Source organism: Xenopus laevis, chromosome 7S, assembly GCF_017654675.1.
Source record: "Xenopus laevis strain J_2021 chromosome 7S, Xenopus_laevis_v10.1, whole genome shotgun sequence".
NCBI lineage: Eukaryota > Metazoa > Chordata > Amphibia > Anura > Pipidae > Xenopus > Xenopus laevis.
In genome coordinates this window covers 24,130,395-24,154,228 of record NC_054384.1, presented here as the reverse complement: position 1 = coordinate 24,154,228, position 23,834 = coordinate 24,130,395, and the positions used below count along the sequence as shown (strand labels likewise).

General features: G+C 37.8%; 1 protein-coding gene across 2 annotated transcripts in view; it reads left to right on the top strand.

Annotated features, from left to right (window-relative positions):
• Window positions 1–23,834, top strand: part of tbc1d12.S (TBC1 domain family member 12 S homeolog) — a 50,760-nt gene that overhangs the window by 1,591 nt on the left and 25,335 nt on the right. The window contains exons 2-3 of one of the 2 annotated variants that reach the window (XM_018227497.2): window positions 9,478–9,598; window positions 19,534–19,590. In XM_018227497.2, coding sequence (XP_018082986.1) covers window positions 9,478–9,598; window positions 19,534–19,590 — 178 coding nt within the window. The remainder of the gene's footprint in view (window positions 1–9,477; window positions 9,599–19,533; window positions 19,591–23,834) is intronic. The other variant, XM_018227498.2, reaches the window with a different exon arrangement.

The following is a 23,834-nucleotide window of genomic DNA, read 5'->3' as shown; positions in this document are numbered from 1 at the left end:
GTCATGCGATTTCCCTCCCCGCCCCTAATTTGCATATGCAAATTAGGATTCGGTTCGGTTGGGTAGAAGGATTCGGCCGAATCGCGAACCGAATCCTGGATTCGGTGCATCCCTAAAATGCAAGGTAATGCACTTTGGCAAAAATAATATAAAAGTTATACACTAAATGGCTGTGTGTTGGGAGTTTCCTTAAATGAGAAGGATCTTGGGGGTTTTGTAGATAACAAGTTGTCTAATTTTGGGCAGTGTCATTCTGTGGCTACTAAAGCAAATAAAATTCTGTCTTGCATAAAAAAGGGCATTAACTCAAGGGATGAAAACATAATTATACCTCTTTATAGGTCCCTGGTGAGGCCTCATCTGGAGTATGCAGTGCAGTTTTGGACTCCAGTCCTTAAGAGGGATATAAATGAGCTGGAGACAGTGCAGAGACTAAGTGCAACTAAACTGGTTAGAGGGGTGGAAGACTTAAATAATGAGGGTAGACTGTCAAAGCTGGGGTTGTTTTTTCTTGAAAAAAAAAAAAAAAAAGGCGCTTGCGAGGGGACATGATTACACTTTACAAGTACATTAGATGACATTATAGACAAATAGCAGGGGACCTTTTTACCCATAAAGTGGATCACCGTACCAGAGGCCTCCCTTTCAGACTAGAAGAAAAGAACTTTCATTTGAAGCAACGTAGGGGGGTTCTTTACAGTGAGGACAGTGAGGTTGTGGAATGCACTGCCGGGTGATACTGTGATGGCTGATTCAGTTAATGTCTTTAAGAATGGCTTGGATGATTTTTTTTGGACAGATAATATCAAAGGCTATTGTGATACTAAACTCTATAGTTAGTATAGGTATGGGTATATATAATTTATGTGAAAGTAGGGAGAACTTGATGGACTTTGTCTTTTTTCAACCCAATTTAACTGTGTTACTATGTAACATCCCTAATTGGGGTATTCCCTGTAACCTTTTGATGGTGGGCCTGTCATTTAATAGGTGTTACCAATTCAAGATCGTTTCTAAAATATTAATGTTGAACTCCTGCTGATCTCAACAGCAGCTGCTCTCCTTTCTGCATTGTGTTGCTGTGGCTGCGTCAGATTCTTGCTGAGCACAGAGAATTGTGTCCCCTGCAGTTTGGAACAAGGGCTGTGCTTACTTGTACCTATCTAGTCAACTCATTTTAGTCATAGCAATACAGTAAAACTATCCAGTCGTGTCGCAGTTTTCTTAAGCATTGTGTCTGATTTCAGCCATACAACTTGACCTTCTGGACATGTACTCTAAATTGGAGATGGGTTTCCGAAGACCAGCATGAGACTCTTGTCAGATCACAGATAATCTGTCCTTTGCAGCATGTCAGTGGGCACATCAGCAGAGGATAGGGTTGCTACCTTTTCCGGAAAAAAATACCAGCCTTCCTATATATCTAATAATAACATTGGGATCAACCATCATTTTTACCGGCATAGGTGGCAACCCTAGCAGAGGAGGAAGTGAAAGAAAGCTGCAACCTCTGTTCACTTCCTGCATTCCTGATCATTCAGGCTATTGGCGTGAAGTGGTTTAACAATGGCAGTCCACTTTATGGCCCTTTATTTCCAAACGCTACCTCACCACAGGCAGTGCTCAGAAAAGCAATACAGCCTCCGATGTAAAGACAATGTTGTCGGGTAGAGGGTGTAGAAGTAAACAATATTTTGGAAATTATTAATATTTTAATTATGATGAAAAAACACTTTTTAAATATCCTTCAGAAATAAGATATCAATTTATCACCATTCCCTTTAAATTACTGTTCTGGCACTACTTCCAGGGAATTTTAGATTCTTTAGCTGATATGCAGTTGCAACTGATGCAATATCAAAGGTAGAGAGCTTAAACCCCAAAATAAATACCTTTTGCGGTATCCGGTTCTATGCTGAAGGACCCACGCCTGCTTCCATGTAGATTTGAAGAAGTGTGAAGTTTATTGTATCAAAAACATTCAAAACAGGGCAACGTTTCTGGGATTTTTCAAACCATTTTGAAAAATGTGGATTATTTGCATAAAGTACAGTCTATGGGAGCAGGCCTTTCAGTGATTCTGAACTTTCCAGATAACGGCTATTCTGCATAATTGGATCCCACACCTGTGGTCAAAATCCCATGTTTGACTATCCCCTTATGTTTCAGGGTCTGAGTTTTAAAACAGTGTAGCAAGAGTAGCGTCTTCTACAGGCAACATTGTTTCAGCTGTCAGAATGAGGAGTGCAGAGAATTTAAACAGCCATAAAAATACTGCTTGTAATACTATTTACAAATGACTTGGAACTCATTGATTTGGTAATTACTTTTTATTGGAAAGTTCCTCAAGGCAGTGACATACAGAGCTACTATTAGTGGCTACTTGTGACTGTAAAATGGCAAAAAATACTCTGCCATAGACAGTAATGAGAATTGCCTCTGCTAAAACACGTGTCTTAGCAGAGACAATTATCAGTATTGTCTGTTTTGTAGCCGTGAAATGTAGCTGCTACTAGTAGCTTCGTTTATCATTGGCCTTAGAATTAGTTTTTTTTTTTACTATGCAGAAATATGTTTAGTATGGAGCACCACTTAAAATTTCTTTTCTAAGGTGTCAGACTATGGTCTCTACTAGCAAGTCCAAAAATACAGGTATGTGATTCCTTAAATAAAAACCCTAAATTACAAGAGGGCTATCTCCGTTTTAAGCAAATAATTACAATTTTTTAAAATTATTTCCTGTAATGATAAAATCATCTTGTACTTGTGGTAATTAAGCTGCATTATTCCATATTTGCAATCCTATTGGCAAAATGATCCTAATGGTTATATTAAATGTTTAAATAATTTTATGCAGCTTGGTTTCCATTAAGTACAAGATGCTGTTTTATTATTACAGAGGAAACCGAATGTTTAAAAATGAGAATTCTTTGCTTAAAATGGACTCTATCAGAGATGACCATCCTGTAATTCAGAGCTTTCTGGATAATGGGTTTCTGGATAAGGGGTCTTATAACTGTAGTAACATTTCCAAATGTATAAGACTACAAAAATATTCTAATAATACCAAGTGTATATATATGTGTGTGTGTGTGTGTGTGTGTGTGTGTGTGTGTGTGTGTGTGTGTGTGTGTGTGTGTATATATATATATATATATATATATATATATATATATATATATATATATACAGTTACAAAAATGTGATTATTTTCAATGGCCATAATATGTCTAGGCATTTTCCTGGCCTCCTCCCCTTCAGTTATTTCCTGTCATAGCGTATTACAATCTATTTCTCTAGAAAGATGCAGTATCCAAGCTCATGAAAAATAGCAAATTGCGTTAATGACATGAGATATTCAAACTTGTGAATACACTATTTTGGAATAATATAATAAGCCCTATTAGAAGAGCTACCTAGATAGTTAAAGCTTCTTGTGGTTTTGCCCTCTACTTGGTTAAAAAAAAAAAAGAGGTAAGGGAAGAGAGAGATGAGAATGACATCAACTGTGTGTGAATAATAAAATAAAGGGAACTGCTTTTTTTTAAATACTGTATAATTGAAAGAAATTGACCTCATCAGCACTTTCTGCCTTATGAGTAGCCAGAGAAGTGGAACTTGTATATGATATACCAGATATTTGTGGACCTGGAGGGATATATTAACAACTGACCCTAGTTTAGTAACTGAAATTATTCTGCATCCTGGAAAGCACTGACATACTTGTATACATTTTCCTTTGTAGCCAATGCCATAGTTCTCATGCCTTTAGCTCTGTCAAACTTACCTTCACTTGTTCTTGATCCAAACTAAGATATCATTTATCCTTATTGAAGTCAGAACCAGCCTTTTGAGTTTATTTAATACTTATTTAATACTTATATGATATTCTAATAGACTTAAGGTATGAAGATCCAAATTACGGAAAGTTACATTATCCGAAAATCCCCAGGTCCTGAGCATTCTGGATAACAGGTCCCATACCTGCATTAAAAAAAAAAAAGGTAAAGCCATGTATATACATGAGCACAATAAACTGAATTTGTTTTGAAATGTACCTACCTATTTTAATATTAAAAAACGTTTTTATTTTAATCTAAAAGTACTTATGGAAAGCCCCCCCCCCATGGAGACAGTGAGCTCTGTTTAAACAACCCCCCCCCTTCCTAAACTGCTGAATTTAAAACAATGGACTGGAATAAATTAGATCCGCTCTGCACACACACAGGGCAGAATTTGTCAAGAAAACATTTGTGTGTATTTTCCGGCCAAAAATCTGCCCATGTGTGCTGTAACAGGTGGCTCTTATCCATTACTGTCATTACACACAGAATGGGTACAGGAAAGATCAGCCTTCTCTCCTATTTAGGAATTCTTATTCATGCCTTTTCACTGTTCTCAAATAAATGGATGGTTGTTCGGGTCATAGAGCTTAGCAACTAGATAAAATCTCCAAAGATGCAGAAAGAAAAAGGTTAAATAAGCATACTTATTTGAAGGTGAACTTTCCATCTGCTCTTCCAGGTATATTTGTTATAACAGCATTTAAAAACAGATTCAGGAACAAAATGAGTGGCAATTCAACCATGACTTTTTGTTATCACATTTTTAAGGTGTAGTTTCCTTTAGTACATGTCCATTGTATTAAAATGATGGTAGAAATAGCCACAGTCTAATCCAGGGGTCCCCAACTTTATTTTTACCCCTGAGCCACATTCAAATGTAAAAAAAGTTTTTAGAGCAACATATGCTTGGAAAACATTTATGGGCGAAGTGACTAACGCAGGCCAAAATTCGCCAGTGTGGCGTCATTTCGGTACTTTGCCGATTTACCAACGGCCACCGGTGTAACGACTCTAGCGGTACATTGCTCCCTAACGCCTGGTGAATTTGCGCACTGGCGAATGGACGTGTCTACGCAAATTCACTAAGATTCACTAAGATTCAGATTTTTTTGTAATTTCTATCATTCATAGATCTGCAATATCCACTGTGTTCCATCCATGGCTGCTTTGTGATAAGCACTCTGAACACAAGGCATATTCTTTTTATTTTATGTAGATTCCTCTTCTTTTGAAGTGTTCATTATGTATTCATTTTATGCTTCTTATCATTTTGATGATGCGCATACACTGAATATATATGATTAACATAACCAAACAAGGTTTCCTTAGTTAAAAACTAACCAAAGTTACAAAATATAGTACAAAATAGTTGTAAGTTATAAGTATATAAATATCTATATCGAGCAGACAGTAATTCTATGCAACTTCTCAAGATAGTTATCAGAATGCTTTCCCCTTTTTAAAGGAGAACTCAACCCTAAAAATGAATAGGGCTAGAAATGCCATGTTTTATATACTGAACTTATTGCATCAGCCTAAAGTTTCAGCTTGTCAATAGCAGCAATGATCCAGGACTTCAAACTTGTCACAGGGGGTCACCATCTTGGAAAGTGTCTGTGACACTAACATGCTCAGTGGGCTCTGAGCAGCTGTTGAGAAGCTAAGCTTAGGGGTCGTCACTAATTATCCAGCAGAAAATGAGGTTGGCCTGTAATATAAGTTGATGCTACAGGGCTGATTATTAAATTCTCATGCTAATTTCACTGGTTTATGTGCTGCCATGTTGTAATTATCCTTGTTAATTAATAGTCAGCCTTATAATGTGACATTTTATATTCTATGTGTACTGTATATTGTGAGTGGTTCCCTAAGCTCAGTAAGTGACAGCAGCACAGAGCATCTGCAGTGAATCAGCAGAAAAGAAGATGGGGAGCTACTGGGGCATCTTTGGAGACACAGATCTTTACTGCTAAAGGGTTGTGGTTGCCTGGGGCTGGTACAGAAGCCTAAAACATAACGTACAACATTTCTAGCTACTTCTTTAGTTCAACTTTCCTTGTCCTTTAAAGAGCCTATTCATCATACTTTCAGGAACTTCCTGGGCAGGTCTTCTGTGCTCCTATAACTTTTGTGCTCCTATAACTTTTGTGCATATTGTTTTCATGACTGAGTCAGTCTCTGAATCCGGACAGGTGGTTAAACAATGTGTTGCCTAGAATTCCTTAATGACATGATACATGATATGGTGAATCTGTTTAATTCCTTATGACAGCTCAGTGAACTTCAGACTAATCATATTATTTACCTCTGCCTGTCATCTGAACTTAATAAACCAGTTTCTGTTTTACTGCTTGTCCACTAGCATTTGCCCACTGTTATATTGTGACCTTTTGTTCAAGGGCAAGGAAAACTGTCACAGATAACGCTGAGGGAATGCTAAATATAGTAATATGTTGCAGAAAAACACAGTTTTGCTTATTTTGTATCATACAGGGTGCATCTTATTTCTTTCTGCTCAAAGTTTTAGTTTTGCTTATTCATTTTTAGAATGGGTCAAACTCAAATTTAACATACCTTGAATAACTGTTGAGTGGTATATAGCAGCAATTGTATAAAACCTTTTTTATTCTAAAAAACAAGTATTAAAATACACTCACATGGCATCTCATGTTAAAAAGCATATCTATGCTCTGTCCTGTTAGGACTGTCCCCTAGATGGAACTGCTTTCTGGCAGGCTGTTGTTTCTCCTACTCAATGTAACTGAATGTGTCGTGTGAGACCTGGATTTTACTATTGAGTGCTGTTCTTAGATCTACCAGGGAGCTGTTATCTTGTGTTAGGGAGCTGCTATCTGGTTACCTTCCCATTGTTCTTTTGTTAGGCTGCTGGGGTGAAAGGGAGGGTGTTGATATCACTCCAACTTGCAGTACAGTAGTAAAGAGTGACTGAAGTTTATCAGAGCCCAAGTCACATGACTGGGGGTAGTTGGGAAACATGTCTAGTCCCATGTCTGATTTTTGATTGTCCGTGTGCACCGTCTCTATATATATATATTATAACACATTATCCTCACATCTTTATATCATTTACATTGATGGTGATTATTTTTTCTTTTAATTGAACAAACTAAGAGTATAGTTCAGCTTTCAGGGCTGCAAAAAGTAAAAGGTTTATGGAAAAGATTAAGTTCCCTTTTATCCCGGCTGCATAGTTTCTGGTTTAGTTCATGGAAGATGGTGTTGTTTTGACACATGGTTTTACTCAGTATTCTTTGGGAGGAAAGAGAGAGGAAATAGCTGTGGCAGATCACATGCATTTTAAAAGTAAAAAGCACATGCCAGTCTCCTTAAATGAACAGCACAAATATGAATATAGAACTATCGCATGCTGCTAGTATTGATCTGAATATGGATGGGATCTGGCTGCACACTAAATATAATTTTCTATACTAAAAATAAAAGGAAATCCTGTTTTTGATGAGATTATGTTGCCAAAAATAGATAATTGATCCAGTATCAACGGTAACACACAAGTCTGGATTGTGCTTCAAGGGGATCTAAATATAACTTGAACTAAACTTACTCAGAGTGCATCTCTGAGCTCTTTTACAGTTTGAATTAAATTTCTATTTTTGGTGTTTTCTGAGATATGAAGGATTCATATGTAATCTGTAAGGAGGATCAGCTCACCGACTTGCATTGCATAGTGTATGAATTAAAGGAGAACTAAAGTGTAACTAAAGAAATAGGCTAGAAATGTTGTATATTATGATTTTGGCTTCTGTACCAGCCTAAGGCAACCACAGTCCTTTAGCTGGGAAGATCTGTGTCTCTAAAGATCCCCCAGTAGCTCCCCATCTTCTTTTCTGCTGATTCACTTTACGTTCACTGTGCTGCTGTCACTTACTCATCTCTAATATACAGTACACCTAGAAAATAAATGTCACAGTATAAGGCTGATTAGTAAATAATTAGATTATTGGTATTTGGCAGCTCAGAAACCAACACAATTAGCATCAGAATGTTATAATCAGCCCTGTAGCATCGGCTTAAATGACAAATCTCATTTTCTGCTTGATGATTTGCAACGACCCCTAAGCTTAAGGTGGCCATACACAGGGAGATCTCTCTCCCTCGTATGCCCACATTGAGGTGGGCGAGATTGGGCTGATCCGATAGTGGACCCTAGGGCCCAACGATCGAATCAGAATGGAGGCTATACGGGCGGTCGGATCGTGGGACCGCATCAACGAAAAGATGCAGCCGCGATCCGAAGGGATTTTTTACCCTGGCTGACTGTCGGCCAGATATCGATCGGGGATTCCCGTTGGATGGCCCACACATGGGCCACTAAGCTGCTCACTAGGTCTGTCAGCGGCTTTTATCGGCCCGTGTATGAGAGATGCTGAAATCTTATTCTGGTTTAATAAGTTCAGTATATAAAATATGGGATTTCTAGCCAAATAAATGTTTAGGGCAGGGGTCAGCAAACTTTACTATTAAAAGAGCCATTTTGCCCCCTCCTACAGTATAGTAAAATAATCTGGAGCCGCAAAACATAACACCGCTAATAAACTTTTAAAAGTTTTAACCCTTTTTTAATTTTAACCGTTACAACAACAGAAAAGAACAAACAAAAGTGCAGTGTGCATGTGAAGGCCTACTTTGAAATAAATTAAAAACTGAATAGCCCTATTAAATGCTAGTGTTCTCATATGTTTAAAGGCAAGGGCTATAGACGTCTATAGCCCTCGCTCCTCTCGTCTTGAGTGTGTGACTGCGGTAAGGACCATGATGAATCATCTTGCTTCGGCTCTGTCTTGCCTGTCACTCCTGGGATGTCTATACAGCCCTCACACCTACTGGTGGCTTTTTGAGTGTGCTTACTGTGGTCGCACACTCAAGAAGCCGCCAGCAGGTGCGAGGGCTGTATAGACGACATGACAGGCAAAGCTGCAAGACCGAGCCGCAGCAAACAGGCTGAAGAGCAGCATGAGGCTCCGGAGCCACGGGTTGCCTACCCCTGGTTTAGGGTTTAGTTCTCCTTTATCCTCTTTACAGATGTCTGTTATTTTGATAATCAAACTGCCGATTCAGTAGTTCTGATTATAGGCGAGGTAAGGGGCAGAGTGCAGTGTAGGGTATGGGCTTATTTGCGGACTGTCTTTCTCAGCAGGCCAAGTTTCAGCCCCTGTCCCAGACCCATAGTCTCCCTGGTGGCCAATTTTTTTACTAATGGTTGTATTTGTAATATAGCAAATATCCTATTTGTCTTTCTATCATCATTATTTCTCTCTCTCTCTCTCTCTCTCTCTCTCTCTCTCTCTCTCTCTCTCTCTCTCTCTCTCTCTCTCTCTCTCTCTCTCTCTCTCTCTCTCTCTCTCTCTCTCTCTCTCTCTCTCTCTCTCTCTCTCTCTCTCTCTCTCTCTCTCTCTCTCTCTCTCTCTCTCTCTCTCTCTCTCTCTCTCTCTCTCTCCATACACTATGCACAGGAAATCACTATATTCGCATCAGAATCACTACTACAATTTGGAAAACTTGAAATATGGTCATTGGGTACATTTATATTATTGGGTGCATTTACATTATGGGGTTAACTGCTTATTTGATAAATATTTGTTTTTCTTCCCAGGAATTTCTTTTCTAAAAGAACAAAAGACCTTAAATCCTCATCAAGTGTCCCTGGTTGGAAGTTGTTTGGTAAAGTACCTCCGAGAGAAACTGTTCAGAAGGACTCAAAGATAATTCAGCAGGTAAGTATGTTTTTGTCTGTCAGTGAGTTTGCTAACAGAAATAATTCATACTGTACATTTGATGATCTGCAAGTATTTTTTTGTCCTCAGCCCTTTTGCTTTTTTTTTTGTGTCAATGTAATTTCATATGCTTGTGTGACATCTGTTATCTGCCAACCAATTCTCCATAAATGCAGGAATTTAGTTTTAAGCAAACTGTTAATTTTTGAAAATTGAGGTTTAAAAAAGCAAAGTATGAAAACAGTGTGAAATAACTGTACATTTCAAGTATAACCTCTCAAAAATGGAATCTCATTGTACAGGTATTACATTAAATATATTATACTATTTAAACTTTTATAAATACATTCACTTGGCTATGAAATAGGGATATTATATTTTGACATTTTAAGTTGTGGAATTTATGAAGGTAGAACATTATTTGTAACATGAACCAGTTGAAAGATGCAAGCTAAAAACAACCCCCTAGCACAAAAAATACATATGCCTGTTCTTTAAGACTATAGCTGCAGCAGATGTAACGTAGATGATTCCCAAGATTTATGAGCAATGTTATGTGCAGACATGTGATGTCTGCTCACACTAGAACTGATTTATGGGTAGAAAGAGAAGCATTCCAAAAATGCTGTGGTAGACCCAATGTGTGTAATTCCATATCATACCCAGTTATCCAAAACAAGCTTTTCTCCTTTGTTTGAAAAGTGAGAAGTGCTTACCTTAGAGGTACTGTGACAAATAGTCCTGGGGGGGGGGGGTGTTTGTGTGTGTGTGTGTCTTTCTGAATAATGGACCTTTCCATTTTTCATACCTTAAGTCTATAAAATAGTCTATGGGAGATATAATTTCTGTAATTTGGAGCTTTCTGGATAATGGATACCTGTACTTCGGAATCCATAAAAGAAAGGATGACATATATATATATATATATATATATATATATATATATATATATATATATATATATATATATATATATATATATATATATATATATATATATATATATATATATATATATATATATATATATATATGACATATAGACATTACGCCACTCACAGGATCTTTTTCAATTGAAGCAAAAACAATCTTTATTAAGTCAACATTTCGAACCCCGACTGGGTTCTTCGTCAGGAGTATGTAACAAACCAAAAAAAATTTTTTTACATACTCCTGACGAAGAACCCATCTTGAAACAGATCCCTTGAGTGACGTAATTTCTACACGTTCTACATATTTTCTTACAAGCACCCGGGTATAAGCAGAGTTAACGGTGTGCACCATCAAGCTTTGTGTATATATAGGCAAAATAGAAAAATTGCTCATATCCACCAACTTCCAAAGTTTCTCACAGGAGCTCTTACATTTCATATATCCGAATGGTGCTTGTTTTGAGAGCAGAAGAGGACATTTGTGCCTATTTGAATAGCTACTTTAATAAACATATTTCTATGACTGCTGGGAAAGTATTGGATTCTCCAATGTGCTAATTTTTTTAATAAATTTGCTCCTTAATGTATTACGATTAGTGATGAGCGGAATTTTGGCCTGATTTGGCTGCAAAAAAGACACCCATGTTCTCTAATGGGTGAAAATTTGTTACCCTTAGACTTCAATGCATTTGGCAAATTTTTAACTGTTTCGTGAATTTTTGCCAAAGCAAAATGGGTCACATTTGTCCATTACTGATTATAATCATTAAATTGATCATATTTTCCACTATATGTTTGTCAGACTGCCCTTGTTTAAGGCCAAAATGTTAAAAAAGTACGTGTAGACAATAAAAAAATTACAGAAGAAAAATAAATATCAAGGTAGTCGTAGACTTCAGTGTCTGACATAGTAGGGCTTGTTTGCCAATTTCAAATCACAATACTATAGGGCTCATTTATAGCTGCCGTTGCACCATTGGTACAATGTTCTCAGTCGTGTGAATTTACACCCTTCCTTCGCTTCTAGGGTTCCCATAATTGTTTGTATCAGTTTATACAACAGGATTGCACCTAAGGTGTAATTTTGATGTTGAATGCAAAAAGTGACTACAAATGTGTCTGATTCTTTCAAAGTGTAAAGCCATTGCCTGGGCAGAACAGAAATCAATTCATAGGATTAATTTAGTGATGTTAACAATGTAAGGACTGCCAATACCTTGAAATGTAAAAGGAACTCCGAGCAACGTTACATGAAAGGGTGGGTTCACCTTCAATTGGTGGTTCACCTTCAAGTTGACTTTTAATATGCTATAGAAAGGCCAATTCTAAGCAACTTTTCAATTGGTTGTTATTATTTACTGTTTATAGTTTTTTAATTATTTGCCTTTTTCTTTTGACTCTTTCAAATGGGGCTCACTGACCCCATCTAAAATGCAAATGCTTTGTTAGGTACAAATGTATTGTTATTGCTACTTTTTATTACCCATCTTTCTATTCAGGCCCTCTCATATTCATATTCAAGTCTCTTATTCCAACCAATGCATGGTTGATAGGATAAAATATACCCTGGCAACCGGATTGCTGAAATTGCAAACTTGAAGAGCAGCTGAATAAAAAGCTCAATAGCTCGGAAACCACAAATAATAAAAAATGAAAACCAATTGCAAAATGTCTCTGAATATTACTCTCTACTATTACTCTACTCTAATATTACTCTATCGTATTAAAAGTTAACTCAAAGGTGAACAACGCCTTTAAGTTAGTTTATCCCATATGCCCCTTTAAAGTGGACCTGTCACCCAGACATAAAAATCTGTATAATAAAAGTATTTTTCAAATTAAGCAAATTAAGCAAGTAATCCAAAATATTTTATTTATTAAAGCATTCATAGCTGTTGTAAACTCATTTAAAAATCTCAGCTGTCAATCAAATACTACCTGCCCCTCCTCTATGCCTTAGGCACAGAGGCAGGGCAAGCAATTATTTTCACTTTCAATTCCGCTCTTACTAGATGTTACTGCTCTCCCTACTTTCCCCCTGTTCTCTTAGCCAATTAATTGTGTAGCCAGTGCATGGGGATGGACATTAGGTGCAAAGCTTGTCTTAATAACAGTGTCCACAAAATGGCTCCTGACTGCTTGCTATAATTATGAATTCCCAGACTGAAGGAAACGGGATTCAGATAATTTTTACAGTGGTATTAAAGTTCCTTTTGCTTGCCTAACATTATAAAATAGGATTTTGAATAATTTTTTTGGGTGACAGGTTCCCTTTAAATAAATACACTGTTCTCCCCAATAGTTTCTTACCAGGTATGTTGTCCGTATCTTCTGCTTTCATTTCACACACTGCAATAGAATCTTTACGGAATAAAATGTTACTTTGTGCTGTATTTGTGAAAGTGCATCTGTTGACAATATTTCACCAACAACATGGGGAAAGTGGTTAAAGGAGAACTAAACTCCCCACTGTGATAAGTCCGAACTGGCCCCTCTCCCTGCCTCCCCCCTGCTAAATGTTATCCCAGAATTGTGTCCCCTGTAGTATTACTGACCGCAAATGCAGAGTGAGCGCAGAGGAGCTCACGGGCACTATCTTCCAGCGCTTCGGTAATCTTCGGGTCTTCTGGCGCTTCAGCAATTTCCATCACTTCCAGCACATGCACAGTTTTAACAAACCGGAAAACTTCTCAAACTGCGAATACGCCAATATGCCGCTCACTTTACGAAGATTACCGAAGAGAAGATGGCGCCCTTGAGCTCTGCTGCCCTCACTCTGCATGTGTGGTCAGTAATCCTGCAGGGAATATTGGAATATTTAAAACACAGCTGTCCATCCATAGTATAATGAGGAGTGGCCGTGCCTGTATTTAAACTAATTGTATTATATGGTCATATGACTTCATTCCACGTGGGGTATGTGATCTGAATTTTTGTCCGCACACTGTTCAGCTGGGGTTTGCTAATAGTCGTGTGATAAATTCCAGAGGCTAAATCATATGGGGCTTTTGGATCACCATCTCTTCTAATAATGGTTAGAATCCTGTGCTTGCCATAGATTGTTTCACAAGCACGTCAACCTCTTGTTATTGCCCTGAAAATGTGCTGATGAGATGGGTTTGAGCAACCAATAATTAGCTAAAGTGCTGAGGTACATACGACGATCAGGAGTTGTCTGATTATTGATGTTCCAGGAAATCAATCCCATACTGGTATAATAAATTTACTGGTATAATTAATTTAACTTTCTCCAGCTGCTTGAGAAATACAGATATGTGACTTGTAATCCAGCATGCTTGGAACCTTTCCATTATTTGTATCACCTTCCTTATGTTTTCTAAAAAATCACTTAAATTTAAAAAAAAACAAAAAACAAACTGGATTGTTTTGGAACTAATAAGGATCTATTGTATTTTAGATGGACTCAAATACAAGGTACTAGTTTAATATCATATAGAAAAAATAAATAATTTTTTCAAATGTGAAGTGGTTGATTAAAAATGAATGTTTTTCTCTGCACAACAATCCACATACCTTTACAGATGTCACATGTACAGAATAATTCACACCTAAACCTGGTCCTCTCCCTCTATTTAATATTATAGTCAACGGCTGTACCCTGCATCTATTTCCCAGAAGAAGGTGCCTATGTGTAAAATTTAGTTTCAATTGGTCTTCATTTTTTTCTTTTCAATAGTCTTGAAGTATTTTTTCCAGCTTTCACTGACCCCATCAAAAAAACAAATGGTCTGTAAGGCTACACATTTATAGTTATTGCTATTTTTTATTACTCATCTTTCTATTCAGGCCCTCTCCTATTCATATTCCAGTCTATTATGCAAAACAATGCATGGTTGCTAGGGTGATTTAGATGCTAGCAACAAGATTGTTGAAATTGCAAACAGGAAAACTACTGATACTCTCTTTGCCAAAAGCGAATTGAAGGGAGAACTCAACCCCTGCTTCATTAGAAAAGTTTCATCCACTAACCTAGATAGTCCCCCCCCCCCTGCTTCCTCCCCGCATAGCACATTATCCCAGAAAGTGTCCCTAAATATCCTGCTCATGGGTGCCATCTTCCACAGCATCTTTTGTAAGGGACCACCAATACTGAGCTATTTGGCGAATGCACAGTTGGAGCTAGACTGCTATTTGTGGCATCTGTGTTTGTGCGAAGTTCCAGAAATTTCCAAAGAGAAGGAAGAGGATCTAAAGATGGTGGAAGGGCCCATGAGCTCCGCTGTGCTACTCTGCATGGATACAGGAGCATGATATTCAGGGACACTTTTTGGAAAAGTGTGGGAGGAAGCACGGTGCGGGACTATCTAGGCTAGTGGATTGATTTTTTTTTCTTATTGGGGGGTGGGGTTAGTTCTATTTTAAAGGAGAACTAAACCCTAAAAATTAATGACTAAACATGCTTATTGCACCAGCCTAAAGCTTCAGCTTGTCATTAGCAGCAATGATCCAGGACTTCAAACTTATCACAGGGGGTCACCATCTTGGAAAGTGTCTGTGACAATCACATGCTCAGTGGGCTCTGAGCAGCTGTTGAGAAGCTAAGCTTAGGGGTCAAGCAGAAAATGAGGTTGGCTTGTAATATAAGCTGATGCTACAGGACTGATTATTAAAGTCCAATGCTAATTGTACTGGTATCTGTGCTGCCATGTAGTAATTGTCTGTATTAATAACTAATCAGCCTTACATTGTGACATTTCTATATGTGTACTGTATATTGTGAGTGGGTCCCTAAGCTCAGTAAGTGACAGCAGCACAGAGCATGTGCAGTGAATCAGCAGAAAAGAAGATGGGGAGCTTCTGGGGCATCTTTGGAGACACATCTTTACTGCTAAAGGGCTGTGGGTGCCTTGGGCTGGTACAGAAGCCCAAAACATAATGTACAACATTTCTACCCTACTTCTTTAGTTAGGCTTTAGTTCTTCTTTACAGGTGAACAACCCCTTTAATCGCACAAGCATAGTCATTCAAAAACCCATTTCCCCTAATTGCCCCACACCACTAGAAAGCTATGCCATCTTCCATGAGACAAAACACCTGCACCAACTCTGTTCATAGACATATATACAATAAACTTTGGTGCTTATATAGTAGAATAAGCCTTAGTGCTTTAGTGGTGGTAGCAGAACCTGCCAAAACTTTACATTGCTAAATTGGGATGCTTTAGGCTATGTCCCTATTCTCCCAAATCATGTCAAGTTATGCCCAGACATGCCGTGTTTTTTTTGTGATATACAGGAGCCCAATGTCATTCAGAGTATGAATCTTTTTCATATACTAAACTGGATGAGTGTGGATGTGATTTTCATTTGCAGATACTGAAGTGCCAGATATAAATCTGTTTAAAACGGTTTGTTTTTTAATGGTTTCTGTAACGCTTTGAAAAAAATAAAAAGAAACTATATATATATATATATATATATATATATATATATATATATATATATATATATATATATATATATATATATATATATATATAATACACAAAAGCCATGAATATCTTGTAAATGATATCCTTATAAACGGTGAGTAGTGATGTCATCAGTTATAAACGGTGAGTTCTGATGTCATTTCTGTCACATGACTCACTACAATTTGTGTATTATAATAAATAAAGTACCCCCAGTTGTAAAATATGAGGAAATTATAAGTTACCTCGGAGTTCCATGACCTGTATAAAAACACTCGGCCTTCGGCCTCGTGTTTTTATATGGTCATGAAACTCCTCGGTAACTTATAATATCCTTATATTTTACAACTGGGGGTACTTTATTCACTATATATATATATATATATATATATATATATATATATATATATATATATATACACATATATATTCTGAAGATGGACATATGATCTCTTGGTATTTCTAATAAGACCACTGGTAACTGCATCAGTTTGCTTATAGTAGAAAAATGTCATATACCGGTAAGTCATATAAAAAGTTACAGAAGTCATATATGAAGTCAAATGTCAGTTTAGTCATAAAAAAGCTATGAAAGTCATATAAGAACTCGTGTTCGTTATAAGAAGTCTTATAGTAGATGTCAAAGTCATGAAAGAAGTCCTAGGAGTCCCTTAAGAAGTAAGTTGTGTGTAATAAAAGTCTTGTACTGTACATATAGGGGCAGATTTATCAAGGGTCGAATATCGAAGTAATGGGAGTTTTTTTGAACTCCCATAACTTCGAAATCCAAAAAAAAAAAACCCTAAATTTATTTAAAATAATCTGCTTTTTTTCTGTGGGTGAATAGGCTGTATTCGAATCGTTCGAATTGAAGTAAGATCGTATTCGATCAAATTTGATTCAAAGTATTTTCGAAAAAAAAAAAAACCACTTTGATTTTTCAAAGTCCACCAATTGACTCCAACTCTAGGAGGTCCCCCCATAGGCTAAAACAGCAATTCGGCAGGTTTTAGATGGTGAATGGTCGAAGTTTTAAAAAGACAGTACATGATAAATGTATATATTCGAATAGTCACATTTTTTTCAAATTCAAATCGAATTTTGGCCTATTCGATAGTCGACGTACACAAAAATAGCTCCAAATTAATTTTTTTTACTTAGACCCTTGATAAATCTGCCCCGTAATGTCTATCTCTTAAAGGAACAGTAACACTAAAAAAAGAATGTTTTAAAGTAATGAAAAAAGTATGTAGTGTTACCCTGCACTGGTAAAACTGCTGTTTTTTGCTTCAGAAACACTACTATATTTCATATAAACAAGCTGCTAAGTAGCAATGGTGGAAATTGAAAAAAGGCTATATGGCACAGGTTAAATACCGTATATACTCGAGTATAAGCCGATCCGAGTATAAGCCGAGGTACCTAATTTTACCTACGAAAACTGGGAAAACTTATTGACTCTAGTATAAGCCTAGACACAACTACAGCCCTGTCTCCCAGCAGCGCACCTTCCGCCAAAGAGACACCCCCAGCGATCGACCGGACTTCTTTGCAAAGTTGATGGTGACAGAGAATTGTGCAGAGAGTGCTGTGTGTCATAAAACCATCACTGATCTTTCGTATAACCAACAGATGGCGCTGTGTGATATTGCCATCACTGTTAATCCTTTATTCAACCAACAGATGGCGCTGTGTGATATTGCAGTTACTGTTATTCTTTGATATAACCAACAGATGGCGCTGTGTGATATTGCAGTCACTGTTATTCTTTGATACAACCAACAGATGGTGCTGTGTGATATTGCAGTCACTGTTATTCTTTGATACAACCAACAGATGGCGCTGTGTGATATTGCAGTCACTGTTATTCTTTGATACAACCAACAGATGGCGCTGTGTGATATTTCAGTCACTGTTATTCTTTGATACAACCAACAGATGGCGCTGTGTGATATTGCAGTCACTGTTATTCTTTGATACAACCAACAGATGGCGCTGTGTGATATTGCAGTCACTGTTATTCTTTGATACAACCAACAGATGGCGCTGTGTGATATTACAGTTACTGTTATTCTTTGATACAACCAACAGATGGCGCTGTGTGATATTGCAGTCACTGTTATTCTTTGATACAACCAACAGATGGCGCTGTGTGATATTGCAGTCACTGTTATTCTTTGATATAACCAACAGAGGGCGCACTGTTATTCTTTCATAAAACCAACAGAGGGCATTGTGGGATATTGTAGTCTCTCCCCAAGTGAACTGTTGGTATAGGAATGATTAAAAGTGACTGCAATCTCGGCTACTGCCCGCTGACCCGAGTATAAGCCGATGTAGACTTTTTCAGCACATTTTGGATGCTGATAAACTCGGCTTATACTCGAGTATATACGGATAACACAATTGTGTTCTATAGAGCTTATCTGTTGTGCAACTTGAACCTTTTCTCCGTTGAATAACTGCCCCCATTGCTACACAGCAGCTTATTTATATAAACATTAATAGTGTTTCTGAAGCAAACATAACAGTTTTGCCAGTGCAGGGCAACACTGCATCATATTTTTATTACTTTAAAACAATTAAATATTTTGCTGTTACTGTTACTTTAATAAAGTGATTGCTACTTCTAGCACTGACTTAAATAACTTGTACTGACTCTAGCTTGTTTCTTATAATGATAGAAATTAGCCACACACTGTTTCCTAAATATGTACTGTTTGCTAATAGTTGGTATTATAATCTTTGGTTTTCCATGGTGCTTCCCAGCAATTCAGTCTGTTTCCACTTATCAGAACTATCCTGGCTATCAAAACTACCCTTGACATCTCTCAAAGCTTATACCAGTGTCCGTTCACATTGCTTTGTTCGAAGCATGCTTTGACATTTCCTATAGGGTAATACAGGTATGGAACCTGCTATCCAGAATGCTCGGGACCTGGGGTTTTCCTGATAACGGATCTTTCTGTAATTTGAATTTTCATACCTTAAGTCTACTAGAAAATCGTGTAAATAAACCCAATAGGCTGGTTTTGTTTCCAATACGGATTAATTATATCTTAGCTTGGATCAAGTACAAGCTACTGTTTTATTATTCCAGACAAAAAGGAAATAATTTTTCAAAATTTCGATAGTTTGATTCTATGGGAGACGGCCTTTCCATAATTCTGAGCTTTCTGGATAATGGGTTTCCGGATAACCATTCCCATACCTGTAGTGCAACACTGTGCACTAATACCCCTCCAAATCCGCAATCCTGCGTGGGTATCACGTGAGAGGACGAAGGATTCGGATAATTTGTTTTCACTCTGGAATCAATCTTTTAAGTATAATACATTTATCAAATTCCCAGTAAAGTCTTACCAGGAAGTGGCTATCGTTACCATTTGGTAACTGAATGTAAGTTGAAAATTTGCCCACAGAATGTTAGATTCAGGTTGTATAAAATTGTACATTATTATTGATTCCATGATTGTTTGTTTTTTGTTTTTTTTTATTTTGTTTTTCATTTTATTTTAACATTCATTTGTCCTGATCTCTCACTAAGGCTTGAATTCTGTTTTTCTCATTAGGATGACAGTTCTGGCAGCTTATCGTCAGTCTCCACGCCAAATCTATTAAACACAGGGGTATGGAATTTAATATGTTTCTGTCCTAGTCATGCTGCTCCATGCATGGGCCGTCACAATAGTATTTGCATGGAATATTCACTGAAGCATGTTTACTCAGATCAAACTCATCCACTCTCATTATTAGCAATTAATGCTCATTCATCTTCATGTCATGTGCATCATTTAAACGGAAGCAGAAGAAAATGGATGTATAAGCAGTCATTAAAAAATACAACGATTCTGTCTCTGATAATGGAAACAAGAGGATTAATGGGGATGCAAGGATTTAGTTTAAAGAAATGCTTGGGATTGGTCACTTTCAGGATAAGTGATTTTTTTTGCTGGACTTCCATAGTGTAAGTCTGCTAAGAATCATTTAATCATTAAATTAACCCAGTAGGATTATTTGGCACCAATATTGATTCTTGCAGTTTAGGATTAAGTACAGCTATGGGATCCAGTATGCAGAAATCCATTATCCAGGAAGCTGTGTATTACAGGATAACCATCTCCCATAGAATTTCATTGACAGTTAGATCCAATATTGCTTATGGGGGGGGGGGGCTCCTTTCCTAGTAGATTAATTAGAGCTCATTCAAATAACTGATTCCAGTACAAACAAAATCTTACAAAATATCTGCCTTTTGCACAAATTCTGCATGTAGAGAGACATGATGTCTGGTGATTTTAATAGTGAGCTTTAATACATCTTCTACGCAAAAGGAGCTCCCCCAAAAGATATATTGGATCTAACTGTCAATGACTATCTGACACCCTACTCCTACATGAAGAGAGAAAGGATTCTGAGAGGAAACGGTAGAGCATTTTCAATTGAGAATATTTAGAAAACATCTTATTTCAGTATGGTGAAGCTTATATTAAATTTTCACGATAGTTCCCCTTTAAAAATGTTTTAATTATTTGCTTAAAATGGACTCGTCTTTCTGGACAACATGTTTCAACATAAGGGATCCCATACAAGTATGCTATAAACATTTTTCATTTTTAAATAAATGGTATGTAGAGTGTGCCGGGTGAGACTATAAACTGCTCTGGCTAGGGAAGATAAGAAAAGTTTTTCTAATGGAGGAAACCTGGTTTCACAATGACAGGTGTTGGAATGGGTAATGCCTTTCATTAAGGGCACTGGCACACAAAGTATTTTTGGGTGCACAGAAATTGTGACTGTATGCAGTGAAATTCCCTCTTTATTTACTTGCTGCAGATATGAATCTCTACATGGTCGCTAGCTGCTCTATAGAGAAACAAACAAAGCTGCTCGAGTTCTGGGAAGTCCCTCCCCCCTTCTGTTTGAAAGTATGATCTTTTCCCTGCAGAGCAGTTAGAGACCCTCTGACGTTTCCTATCTGCAGCAGTCAGAGCAAGTAAATGAAGGGTGAATTTCACTGCAAACACTCAGGTTTCTTATAAAAACGGTAGACATTTTTATGTTAAGTATATTGAAGATAGATTTTGATTTTATTTTATTTTTTTGCCTTTACATCCCCTTTAACAAGTTACTGACTCAGACTGCATTTTTGGGATTGCCATTGCCCATTTTCATTCTCAAACTGACCGTATCCATATTTCCTCTCACTAATTGAATATTCCACTGCAGCACCAACTCTTTAAATGTTCCTATTGTGAGATACCAATAAACCATGCTGCTGGGAAAAATAAGTACAGGTATTATGTATGGCAGCTGCTGGTGTTTACAGATCCAACCAGGCAATGCTTGATATGCTACTTAATCCAATAATTCAGTTGTACATAATCAGGTTCAGACCGGTCCCACCAGAATCCTGACATCAGGGCCCACCCTTGATTCTTGGCAGAGACTGGCACGATCCGTCCTGAAGCTACCCGCAAACTTAAATTCCTCAGTTTAAAGGAGAAGCAAAGGTTAAATCACTGGGTACTTCTCATCGAGCACCACAAAATACCCCAGGCTGGAACAGTTTTCTATTAATGAGAGGAAAACCAGCAAAGGGTTTCAGATATGCGATTATTATTAATGGAGGGTGCCTAACATTTGACCCCCATTAATCTTTACTTCCCCTTTAAAATTTTAGGAAAAGATTTGCAAAGCCCCCTCCTGTCAACACCAAGCCATTTAACAACAAATCATGCAAACGCATAAGGCATGTGATTGTACTGACAAATGCTATGGCTGGTGGTAGGTGTGGGGTCAGCAGAATATTAGTTTTGCTGTCCTATTTCCCAATGAGAATGCTTGTTGTATAGGGCGTGGGCATGGCATTTCCAGGAAAAAAGCTGAAACCTGTCAATAAAGGGGTGGTTCGCCTTTAAGTTAACTTTCGGTATGTTATAGAACAGGGGTGTCCAAACTTTTTTCACCAAGGGCCATATGCAGTAAAATACACAACAGCCGGGCCACTCACTCGAGGTGAAGTACGATACTTCCTGTTATGTGACTCTGCAATGACTGAAAGCAGATGAAAGCCACTGAAGGGAGACCCGCGCTACTACCGCGCTAGAGGACAATTTACTTTGAATGTCTCGCTTCCAAACTAATATCCAAGACGACATTCTCTATACAGACTTGTAAAGAACAAACAAGTGATATATCGTAATCATTTCCCTCTGCAATATTTAGTGTTAACACTCACTTTACTTATGTGTCCAAGGTTAGCCTGTCGTTTTGTCATAGTATTCCACTCAAAAGGAAGCGTACGTCGACGACGTTCGTAAACCGAACGCAAGTTGCCGGACCGCCTGCTCGCTGTGTGCTCCCGCGCAACAGCAGAGGCCGCCAACGAGCTCCCTCTGTCTGCGAAGGCAAGATAGCTTCCTCTTGCGACGTCAGCAAGAAGGTGGTGCGAATAGGGGATTAACCCTGAAGAGTGTGGACGTCGGCTGAAGTTTGCAAGGCTGCGCTAACAGGTTAGAGTAGATGTCCAGAAAACAACTTCGCACTTTACCGACACGAGAAACAGATGGGATACTATCCATTTACTACTGAGCGCCTTACAGCATTGAATTCCCAACCCCTGCGTAAATTAGGGGTGGGGATCGGGAACCTATGCGCAGTAGCGCCGCTGATTCCAATTGCTGCGGGCCAATTAAACATGGGTATCGGGCAGCATTTGGCCCGCGGGCCGTAGTTTGGACACCCCTGTTATAGAATGACCAATTTTAGGCAACTTCAATTGATCGTCATTATTTATTTTTTATAGTTTTTGAATTATTTGCCTTCTTCTGATTCTTTCCAGCTTTCAAATGGAGGTCACTGACCCCATCTAAAAAACAAATGCTCTGTAAGGCTATAAATGTATTATTATTGCTACTTTTTATTATTCAGGCCTCTCCTATTCATATTCCAGTCTCTTATTCAAATCAATGCATGGTTGCTTGGGAAATTTGGACCCTAGCAACCAGATTGCTGAAACAGCAAACTGGAGAGCTGTTGAATAAAAAAAAAAAAAACACAAATAAAAAATGAAAACCAATTGTTTCAGAATATCACTCTCTACATCATACTAAAAGTTATATCAAAGGTGAACAGCCCCTTTAATGGAATCCCCTTGAGCAGCATGGAAGCACTATTAAAAACAAAAAACTCTAATTTGCATATGTAAATTAGGGGCGGGTAGGGAAATCACGTGACTTTTTTCACAAAAGAAGAATTTTTTCCCCGTTTTCCTTTCCTGACTCTGTATTCGGCCTACTCTTTCACCAAGGATTTCAAGGATTCGGCCGAATCCCAAATAGTGGATTCGGTGCATTCCTAATATTTATATGAGTATTACCTTAACTGACATTCTGGCTAAACTCCCTGTTATTGACCTTACAATTTAAAAACCTCTGATTTACTCAAAACATTATTTTGGGTTACCACCTAAATAGCCTAAAATAAAGTTTTATTATAATTAGGGATGCACCAAATCCAGGATTCGGTTCGGGATTCGGCCTTTTTCAGCAGGATTCAGCCGAATCCTTGTGCCTGGCTGAACCGAATCCTAATTTGCATATGTAAATTAGGGACTGGTAGGGAAATCACGTGACTTTTCGTCACAAAAGGAGAATTTTTTCCACTTTTTCCTTTCTTTTGGATTAGGTTCGGTATTCGGCCGAATCTTTCAACAAAGATTCGGGGATTCGGCCGAATCCAAAATAGTGGATTTTGGTGCATCCCTAGTTATAATGCATACAATTTATTCATTTGTAACATATGGGGTCCATAAATTCCCCTATAAACTGCAGCTGCTTCATTCATTAATCAATGACCAGACGCCTCCAGA